We start from the raw sequence: 11,683 nt of genomic DNA, 5'->3' as shown, positions 1-11,683 counted from the left end.
GGAGGTGTGGCAGGGTGCATTGGTTTCTCCATGGCCAACTGCAGCACACTAATGTGTCTCAGCCTGTCGCAACTTGCTCCACAGATAACACACAGTTCAATCCCCCTCCAACAGGAAGCGTGTATCCCAATAAAACTAAATTCCAAGAGCTTCCTGATCCTTCCCTCATAAAATTAATCATATGTGGAATGGAATAGATGCTTTTTATCTTGTCTTGTCATCATGATGCTGAATATTGCTTTGTGTGATATGCTCATAATCTTCTCTAATTCTTTAAACAATTGTGGCCCCAAATGGGGTTATAACATGTACAACAGTATATATGAAAACCCTCAAGTGTGTTTATAGATTTTGTTGAAATTCAGTAATGTGCATTATTAAGCTGCTGAAATATGAATTTCACTTGTTTTACCTTATATATTTTATGCTTTTTTGCTGAAGTGCTCTTTGAAACAGGCCAAAAGTAAGCTTAATAAACCTAAAGCATATCATTGCATCATTGGGAGCCTTGTGTTCTACATTATGATGTATGCCTTACACCCCTTCCAGTTTTGTTCCCTGACCTTAAGTATATTCAGATTCCTGTAATATTCATAAATATTCCATTTTCATAAGCTAGTGGTAACTTGCATGACTTTTAAACTTGCTTTGTTCATCTCAGTACAAACAATTTGATAATAAAACTGTAAAATCTCTCACACAGTTGATATTATTTAGAATGAATTGCAGTATTCACATGAATATAAGACATGTTTTAAATTAATGTTATTTGTAATATGTATATGACAGTAATGTCAAATAAAGAACTGTGTATTCATCCAAACATGTTTTATTTCAGTTTTACTTATGAAATTAAGGGGTGCCATATATACTAGCAAATACAGTAATTACATTTTAATAAAGACAGAACTTTAAAGAAAATGAGGCATCATACATTTTCCCTGGATCTGACTTGTTTTGCTATGCCTTTGTATCATTCACAGTGCAAGTTTGCTAGTTTTTCAGAACTGCATTGTGTTAATGTTTCAGCATTCTGTTGTAGCTTGTCAGAGAAAGTTGGTTAATTTTTCAGTATCAAGTTTGTACATACAATATGTAAGTACTTAAAAATGGGGTAATACTATCTGAATGCCAGTCAATTCTCTGGTAGCAAACAGGTGTTTAACTGGTCTTGGTTACTTGTACTATGTTATGTTTTCAAAATAAAAAATACTGTATAGGTGTGCTGTTTCTATGGAAAGTGGGGAAATGCAAAATATAGTACATAAATTTTGTATCATGAGTGTACTACTTATGTTCTTAATCTTTCAGGCAGAACCTGCTGGTTCTAAGGGGTTGTGACAGTGGTGTATAATCCTCAGAATTGCTGTGTTTTTGGACATTCTCCATCATCCAGTATTCTAGAAACTAGAGAACATAACTTTTCAGAAACTGGATCTGTTTCTGTCCTCAGGTGAGAGGGGTGAAGAGACCTTCTCAGTTGGGTCCCTCAGAAAGAGCTATTTAATCACTGGAGACCCGGCCAATTCGCTGAATTAACTAGTAAATCTGACAAGGATTGTCCAGTGATTGAGGTTAGCTCTTTATGAAGCAACCAACTGAGTAGGCATCCGCCACCATTGCCTGAGGACGGAAACAGATCCAGTTTCCAAAACGTGTTCTCTAGTTTCTAGAATATTGGATGATGGACAAAGCCCAAAAACCCAGTAATTCTTAATATTAGCAATGTTATGCCAGAGATATTTGGTGAAAGAAACTTTAAACCGTGTATATAAGTGAAAGTGACCTTAAGTCGGTTTATAATTATAATGCAAAAGAAACCCCATTGCAGGTTACATGGCACATCCGACAACAGGAAAGTTGTGAACCTCTTTGGGCCTTGAATGATAAAGTTAGTTATGTGCTATTTATACTGCTGGGGCATTGAATATGTCAGTCCTGTTGTCTAATATTAATGGAAATCAGATGATGCGACAATACTTTGTGAATTAAGCACTGAGTAAACTTGTTAAAAGAATAGCAATTTTATGCCGTTGTCATGTATGTACAATATTTATAGAATCCTTTCAAAATTTATCATGTCCTAAGAAAAATAGAGGGATTGCCGTCACACAAAGAAATGTTTTTTAATTATCAGTTCACAACATGTTTCGGCCTGGACAGGTCATTTTGTAGCGGCAGCCACCCTCATTTTTATTGGTAAGCATAAACAGGATGCAACATTTCAAGATGTCCTAGGATAGTGAACATGCGAGCTAAACGGTCTTGCGCCTGCTTGAATGTCGTTTCTTAAAGTCATTTTTTCAGCAAGGGTAGGTTTCCATCATCACCAATTTACACGTCCACTTTCCAGGCGTCTGGGAAGGGAACGTAAATTGGGATTTACAAAGAGGATTTGTAGGACGGATTTCCACGTAGACCTAACTGGTAATGCCCTTACATATTGTAGTATGAAAAATAAAGCTTCCACATTCCTTCCTTCATCTGTTTCCGTCGATTTCCCATCAATCTACTATAGAAAATAAATGAATATCAGTCTAATTGTGGTATTCTGTGATACGGGATTAGGGTCTTGTGCTTTTCGTCCGCTTGATTTGTAACGCAATATGTTGCGTCAAATAACGTGTTCAAAGTGAAGTTATGCATATTAATTTAAAGTGTTCGTTGTAATGATCATTAATAGTGTCTGATAATGCATTTTTATATCCTGAATTTAGAATGACTGATGAAGTGACACTAAAGGTGCAGGTAAGATAGGCTATTGTTTACAGTTCCAGTAGGCCTAAGTATAATCAAATGGAATGCAAATTTAAAATTATATCGTAGTAGAGATGATACGTTTATTGATTATGTATCAAATAAGTATCGATGATACAGAGTTCTTCGACAAGTCCAAAACTATTCATCGCATTTAATACAGAAGGGCCAAGCAATATTTACAACAGTCCACAGTTTTACTAGACGTGCTGATAGGACAAATTAATGGAATACAGGAAATAGTATTGCATTTATTTTCAATTTTTTCTATAGGCAATGCACAATATTAAACGTGCATTATTGTTTTACTTGAAACTATTGGACGTCCTATATACTGTGGAGAGGTAGAAGGAAGAAGTTTTGGAGTAAAACGCCCCATATGTGCATTACTTCTTTAAAGACCGATTTTTTCTAAATTGTATTGACCTCGCGGGCATGAAGCTTGTTTCTAACCATTCGACTACGAAGTTCAGTGCTTTCACTTCTACCCCAATTCAACCCTTCAAATTCCATAGCCTATATTTTCTATGGTGTTTTAAAACACCTTGTAAGAAAATCCTTTCATGCAACACATCCTCGCCCGAAATATTTCCATGATGCCGTGCATATTTACCAGAACAAGCGTGAACTTCATGTCCGCATCTGTGGATGTGAACTGAAGTATACCAATTGGTACTGGTATACTTCAGTCGGAGGCCTTCTTATGCTGATATATTCTAAAGGGTTCTGACAATGATGTATGCCACCCAGAATTTTTTTTTAATTTGTCCATCTTCCGGTATTCTTTAACAATTATAGAACATAACGTTTCGGAAACCTCGGGTGAGGGGAGAAACACCAGCTCTGTTGGATCCGACAGAAAGAGCTAATCTCAGTCACTGGGCGAGATGATTGAGGTTAACTCTTTCTGAGGGACCCAACAGAGTAGGTGTCCCCTCTTATTTGGGGACGGAAGCAGATCCAGTTTCCGAAACGTGTTCACCAGTGTTTTTAGAATACAAGACGATGTACAAAAGTCCAAAAACCAAGTAAATATGACTGCTTCGTATACTGATTAATACAATATGAATATGAAGTTTGTTTGGTAGCCCTCGACATTTATAAATTCCCACAGAATTACGAACAAACTATCAGCCAAAACAAGAATTTTTTATTGCCATCTCAGTTTACTCTTTTCTTAGGCCGCGCCATAGCTCAAGCGGTTAGTCGCTGGCTTCCCAACGCGGCGTTCAGGGTTCGATCCCGGATCTGGTCAAGCGGGATTTTTGGTGGACAAAGTGGCGCTGGGGCAGGTTTTCTCCTAGTACTTCGGTTTCCCCTGCCAATCTTCATTCCACCAATTCCTCCACAATCACCCTCACCTATCATCTGGGGCTGGTACAATAAGCCAGAAGTGGCCGCAGTACAAGGGACTTAGTCCCACCCCACTAGCAATAAAAATAATACTATTTTATTGGTGTCATAAAGAAATGGGCAAGCTTGCCGATGCGATACGCAAGACCAAGTAACCGATCCGAGTACTTGAAAATTAAACTCAACATAGCTGGTAATGTTTAAAAGAAAATGTTTGTATTTTAGGTGATGGTCTTCTCTGCCCATCCCTTCGAATTTACTTTTCTTGCCCACTAATGCCGCTCACTAGAAGGTTTGTCCACCGCTGGAAATGGTAAGTACAATTTCAGAATTTCACGGTCCTCTCTAACTATTTTATGTTCGTTTTGTCGCGTACAGCAATGGTTCCGCTAATGTTAACATTAGAAATTTCTGACCGGCGTAAATAAAACTAATCGCTTGGCCATCTGTCGAGAAATACTGATGTTTAATACACGTATTAGACATTATTTGTCACCCATGGTACCAAACAACTATATAAATTTACTGCTTTTTTTAATAATCTAATTTAACCAAGGTTATTCTTTCATCAAAAGGCTGTTAAGGATTTGGGGCATTCGTCAATTTTTTCGGGCTCCGTTTTCTCATAGTCTCTTCAACACCGTTGTCTTTCTGTTCACGTCGCCAGATCATTCATCTGGCGAGCAAGAGTCTCGCCCTTCTCTCACCATAGGAAGTCTGTTTGTTTCTGTGTAAGTCCATGCAGTTAGAGTACTTCGCTCATCTCAGATGTCTTGGTTTCCATATATATTTTGCTATTGACCCAGTTTCATGCAATATTATGCACTCCGACAGGTGCAAGGTCTCGTGTGTGGTTGAAGAAGTCTCTTTATTTTAACTGCATCAGATTGGATCTGTCTTGTGTTACGTCTGGTAGGGACCAGCTCAGCCGTTTGGGTCTTGAGGACGCAGTCAGCGTCCAGTCTCTGCAACGTCGTTTGAAATAAAAATTAGGATAACGGATGTCACTTCACTTTGAATTGCATTTTCAGTTACGTTATATACATGACTCGAAATGGCTATGCAGATTGTCAATGCACAGTCCGTCCATTCGTGTAATTGAAGCTGTCAGCCCTCTTCATTGCGTCATGATCGTTTTTGTTGTTAGCACACGAGTCCATTATTCGATTCAGCAACTCAGTCCTACCTTTTGACTTGACGGCATACACCAGGGGTTTCTTGTGGCCCAACAGGAAGTGGTCAAAAGACGAAAGATCTGGTGATCTCGCTGGTCAAGAAATTGGACCACCTCGTCCAATCCAACGGCCTGGAAATTGTTGATTCCGAAATGTAGTCAGGTGGCTATCAAAATGAGGAGGTGCGCCATCTTGCTGCGGCCACATCTCTTTCCTGGTTAGCAGAGGAATATCTTCAAACGTCAATAGCAGCTCTTTCTATAGGAAAAATAAGTAGCACTAAGGTATCAAGCGTCCTTCAAGCACAACCGGGCCGATAAGTAGGTTTCCGATAATACTACCCCAAGTATTTACCGTGAAACGGCCTTGGAATTGCGTTTCCTTGATCTCATGAGGATTATTCTAGGATATTTCATTTTCTTCATAAACCGTTGAAGATCGGACCCAGGTTCATCAGAAATTTTCGACTCAAAATGATGCCAATAACACTTTGTTAATTTATGGACACCCAGTGTATATATTTATTTATATATATAAAGGTAAAGTTGCCCCTGTGCTTAACTAAGCACTAAGCCATGAAGGCGTACGAAGGAGTTGATGTACAGATCCATATTTTCTTGACCTCGGAACTAGCTGGAGGTCAGTTGTCAGCTTCAGGCCCTGGCCACTTTACCCCCAGGGAAATACCCCCCCCTTTCCCATTGGATATGAGCCTGGGTGGGCCTCAGAGCCGGTCTGGACGAAGCGGAGAAGAGAAAATTTTTGTCCCTACCGGCACTCAAACTTCGACTCCTCGGTCGTCTAGCCCGCAGCCAGTCGCTATATCGACTGAGCTATCCAGGCATTTATATATACGTATATATATTTTTGTGGCTATGTCTGTTTTATATAACTAACATTCGGAGCGACTGACGGTGTTGACTTTTGTTATTTGTTCTTGATCATGATTTCGCTTTTCACATTGTCGTTTCTTCTGGTTTCTCTTTCGAAATTTACACTGATAATTTAGTATTATGCTTTTCTGGAATTTCAACTCTAGTATTGCAAACAGAACACAACATTTCGGAAATTGGATCTGTTACCGTCCTCAGTTGAAAAGCTGGTAGACTGCTACACAGTAATATCGGTTTATAGAAAGAACTAATCCAAGTCACTGGACAACTCATTTCTAAGCTAAATGTGTTATTTCACCATCAGAACCCTTTAGAACTAGTCTGTTAATGATATGTTCCGCTAAAACATATTATCTCGACAGATAAGTACCAGAGAACAGCCGTTTGAAATGAGTGGCCAAGTGAAAAAGCATTGATATAGGATTCCTGTTTGTTATTTCTTAACTGCTTTCAGAGAAAGTCATTCCTTATTAGAAAAGGTGCAAATACAAATTAGAACTGAATTATTTATAAGAAACAGTAAAGATTATAGGTTTGTTATAGTGAAAGGAGATGTAATTCGTGAATATTTTGGTTATAACATCGCTGTTATTAAAATTAACTTAAAGGCTTGGTGTCACTAATTAATTAAATATCAGGAAAGAATACACATGTATTTGGTTATACACATTGCATTTATAAATACATTTTATGCTCATAAAATAATAATGTCGACCTTCTCAATGATGAAGTTCGTAACATTCTTGACGGATAAATCAAAATAAATATAGATCACATTCTGTATATCCCTTGTGCGCAAGTACACTTCCCAGTTGATTATCAAGTCATATAAAATATATTGCTGTTTATTTCCTGTATATTCCTTGTCAGAAAGTACATTTTCCAGTTGATTACCAAGTCATATATAATATCTTGCTGTTTATTTCCAAGTAGGAACCAATGTCGAGGCGGCCAATGATATCGGGTATACACATACACCACAAACGGTCATATTACTGCACCGTTAAATATGCTTGAAATTTTCTAGGGTCATACATGGATAGGTCACATAAGGTAAAGTTATCCCTGCGCTTAATTAATTAAGCCCCACGCCATGAAGACATAGGTTATTTGATTCCAAGGAAATGTATTCTTTATTAGAAACAGAATACTGCTCGTCCATTCGTGACCAGCTACATAATATACGTCCATGCAATTCTCTGGAATTCGTTGCTATGGTATTTGCGTGATTTTAGAGTTTCTACTCACTGTTACAAAACATATATATTTAATATTTTAATACTTCATATATTTAATATATAATGTATAAAATATAAATAGTTAATGATTGAGGATACAAACTGTTTAACTTCGTCAAGCAGAGACACTCATCCCAGTGAAATGTGACCACGTCATGCGTCTGCTATAATATACTATGATTATTATTATTATTATCATCATTACTTTCTTGAAATCATCAGTAAACATATGTATCTTTAATACTGATATGCAGACTTACATTGATAACTTTCTTCATCGCTTCGACTCCTGGACACCTGTTACAAGCCTATATAGACAATCATTTTGACACATCCTGTATCACGGGTTTACTAATGCATTTCGTTTCTCTGCATATAAAAATGATTGCATTATCACTTATATTCGGATTTCTTGATGCCTTATGTGTTTTGTATGCATCTTACATCCTTGTAATATGAAAACCCTTCAGGTGTTTTCTTTCGACTAATACTGGTATAGGAAATACTGAATTTCTACTAACGGTTCGTAGTCTGAGATATGCATCACTAGTCTAGCTTACAAAGGTATTTGTTTGCGATATAAAACCACTGAATAAAACGTATAAGATAAAAAATTGTACATAAAATAAATAATAATATACCTATGGAATGCATATTAATGGTTGAACGGAGTATTGAATCTCTATTTTGGGAAAGTAATTATGAATTATATCGAGAGCTCTAAAATGGATACATCTGCAGGAAGATAGATTTGTTTGGAGTTCGAACTACGTTATTGACTTAAAATATGCTCATGTCAGTATGATATCTATGCAGTACGTTCAACGAAATAAAATTATAATTCCTGTTTTAATTTGTCCTTGCTTAGTGTACTTTTAAAGAAATATCTTTTAAATATATTGTCAACTGAAGTAAGATAAATGGAGGCGTATACTTTAAAATATAAGGTGGTATCACAGTTTTCAAAATATGGGGAAAAATGTTTCTTAGAGCCATGTTTCATTTACATTCATCTGTAGTTTATTTCATGGCCCTGTCAGCAACGCAAGTTTTATGTCGTCATATGATTCGATTCCATTGAATAACGAACTGGAAAAGGTGTGGAAGGTATCTTCGTAGCCTGAAGTTAGGTACTATCCAATCATTTGGTTAAGGGACTAAGGAAAACCGCAAAAAACCTGAGACAAGATTGTCGGTGTCCCTACCGAGATTCGAACCGGGCTGTAATTAAAAAATTATATCACTTGAGTCAACATTGTCGGTAAGTTTAATTTAAAATTTGTATAATCTTTGTAGGTGTTCTGTATTTCTAGTCACGTAACATGCAATTTTATAATCATATATTTCGGAAATGATAATTTCTTTAAGTTTATAATAAATCGCTTAAATATCATTAAATTAGATAACGTAATATCGCGTATGAATGGAACAATGTTCACTGAGATCGATTACCAGCGGGCCCCCTTGTGTGGCGGACTTTGACAGAATATTCATAACTTCCTGTTGAATTAAATTTAGGATGCAAAGGACCTTCTGCTGTACCATGCCGCAGATAGACTCCCCCTTTCAATTTCAAACTTAACCAATCTAAAATACTGTGAAATGTTTTCAGAAACCATTCGATGGCTTCTGCAACTTTTTCCAAGATTCCAATGCCGTCTGCGAGGAGCCCATTTAAGCTACGTCCTAGCAAGTCATCTGATATAATTCCAGTAGTGTGAAGTAAAACGCTTTTAATATTTCCGAAACGGAGGAAGTTTACCTTCCTTACAAGAATATTTAAACCTAAATCCACAAATAACTTTTGTTGCAGTAAGTCTCCTATAATCTGCGCAATAGCGAAATTCGGAGAAATCTTTTTCAAAGTTTTACCAAAGTACCCGATCATCTCAGCCAGTGTCATATTTGGAAACCAGACTTTCTGAATTACATCTAAAATATTTTCATCGTCTAATGTATTATTTGCAAGAGAGAGCTCAGCTGAGTCCTCGACTTTCTCGATAAACTGTAATATAGTATTGTTAGGGTGATACCTCTCAAGAGTTTCGTCTATGTCTTTTAAAGCATCAATCAATTTTCCCGTATTCCAGACCACGTTTCCAAATGCTCCATACCTTTCTTGTAGACTCGTCTGGTTAATTACTTCAGGAGTATTTGGGTTATTGTGCGGTATAATCAAACTAAGTCCATGGAGAAAACCACCAATTAACCCTCCAGGTATCGGAGTCGTTGAAACAGGCTCTTCAAAGTCTTCCCTCAGTTTACCGAAACTTTTAAGCAGAGTTTGTCCACTTGCAAGTAGTGCAAAAATGTTTCCAGAATTATTGTGTTTGAATGTATCACTTAGGCTTCCGATGCTCTTCAGTATCTCCCATATATGTACTGGTATGTCCCCAATACCTCCTTCCAAGTTTCTCTGCAAATATATATCCACCAGGGCTTTTGCGCTTTGTTCTGAACTTTTAATTTTACTCGTTATATATCCTGGCTCTGGATGTTCGTTCCAATGTAAAATTGCACCCACCAGTGCCAGGGCGTTTTCAAGTATATTCTTGATATTGAAAATTACAGCGGGAACACCCCTGCCATGGCCTCCTGGTGGTGGTGCTACTGTTTTCCTTATCTGTGCAGGAGTAGTGGTCTGTGGTTTGATTCCGAGTGCTGTATCAAATATATTTTCTGCTCCACCCAGTATATTTCCAAGCAGATCTTCATGTACTGGGCTTGTATTTTTTGGAATGGCAGTTGTTGCTATACGTCTAATTTGTTTACCTTTAAATGAATTTGCTCTAGGTTTAGCGGGATTTCCCCTAGTAACTGGGGAAACATTTCCTGAAAAGAAGGGCTTTAACGGGTTTATATTGTCTATTAAGTTGTGTGCGCCCGTAAGTACGTTCCCAACCACTTTTCCAAATGCATCGGGAAGATGGAATAGGTTTTCAAGGGGCGAAGCTCGTTTTGTTCGCTCCAAGTTTTGTAATTGCTGTTGATATTCATCGTTTAACGGACTGCCCACCCCGAAGTGATTTCCTTTCTGGTTCTGTAAAAAATAAAAAAAGATTGTCTCTAATCCAGAACTTCAACAAATGTGCGAACTGACAAGTTTCAAAAACACAGAGTGAATATGGAGTATGTGAGATTTGAGGTTTTCACACCGGTGACTATGAAGAAAGCTGTTTTCTGGGATGTGGCGCCATGTAGATATTGTGTAAACCAACGTTTCGGAGGATTGGAAACAAAACTGAGAGATGTAATGTATATAAGGGGTGGGACATGAAAACCGGCCCGCGCACTGCGACCTTCAATGATCTATTGTGCTTAAACAGAGAGATTCTGTACCGACTGATATAGATGTGAAAACCTTAATGCACCGCATTAGTTTTATATATATTTTGAAAGAGTAAAGATCCTTTGTAGCCGATCACGGTAGCCGAGCGATCTAAGGCATGTACTGTCTTCGCTCGCTCGGAAGCCGGGATCGTGGGTTAGGATCTGTTTCCTGTGAGGTACGAACTGAANTTGGTGGAATGAAGATTGGCAGGGGAAACCGAAGTACTCGGAGAAAACGTGCCCCACCGCCACTTTGTCCAGCACAAATCCCACTTGACCAGACCCGGGATCGAAGCCGGGCCGCCGCGGTGGGAAGCCAGCGACTAACCGCTTGAGCTATGGCGCGGCCTACCGTGTCAATTGGAGACTCATGTGAGCGGCTGTACACCGGATAAATTCCCGTTGAGCAGTTGNAGAGTGAATATGGAGTATGTGAGATTTGAGGTTTTCACACCGGTGACTATGAAGAAAGCTGTTTTCTGGGATGTGGCGCCATGTAGATATTGTGTAAACCAACGTTTCGGAGGATTGGAAACAAAACTGAGAGATGTAATGTATATAAGGGGTGGGACATGAAAACCGGCCCGCGCACTGCGACCTTCAATGATCTATTGTGCTTAAACAGAGAGATTCTGTACCGACTGATATAGATGTGAAAACCTTAATGCACCGCATTAGTTTTATATATATTTTGAAAGAGTAAAGATCCTTTGTAGCCGATCACGGTAGCCGAGCGATCTAAGGCATGTACTGTCTTCGCTCGCTCGGAAGCCGGGATCGTGGGTTAGGATCTGTTTCCTGTGAGGTACGAACTGAATTCTTATATATTATTCCTATACACTGCCGGTCACTGTAGCCGAGCGGTCTAAGGCATGTACTGTCTTCGCTCGCTCGGAAGCCGGGATCGTGGGTTAGGATCTGTTTCCTGTGAGGTACG

At 38.4% G+C, this 11,683-nt stretch overlaps 1 protein-coding gene across 3 annotated transcripts in view; it reads right to left on the bottom strand.

Moving 5' to 3' along the window:
• LOC111872283 overlaps positions 1–11,683 on the bottom strand; it is a 41,220-nt gene that overhangs the window by 23,148 nt on the left and 6,389 nt on the right. The window contains exon 3 of one of the 3 annotated variants that reach the window (XM_023865997.2): positions 7,057–10,456. The exons of the other annotated variants lie outside the window; for them this stretch is intronic. Coding sequence (XP_023721765.1) covers positions 8,852–10,456 — 1,605 coding nt within the window. The 3' untranslated portion in view covers positions 7,057–8,851. Of the gene's footprint in view, positions 1–7,056; positions 10,457–11,683 lie in introns of those variants that run through there. 3 annotated transcript variants of the gene reach the window in all.

This window comes from Cryptotermes secundus, unplaced genomic scaffold (genome assembly GCF_002891405.2).
Source record: "Cryptotermes secundus unplaced genomic scaffold, Csec_1.0 scaffold44, whole genome shotgun sequence".
Lineage (NCBI taxonomy): Eukaryota > Metazoa > Arthropoda > Insecta > Blattodea > Kalotermitidae > Cryptotermes > Cryptotermes secundus.
Note: the sequence above shows the minus strand (reverse complement) of the source record. Positions and strands in the feature narration are given on the sequence as shown.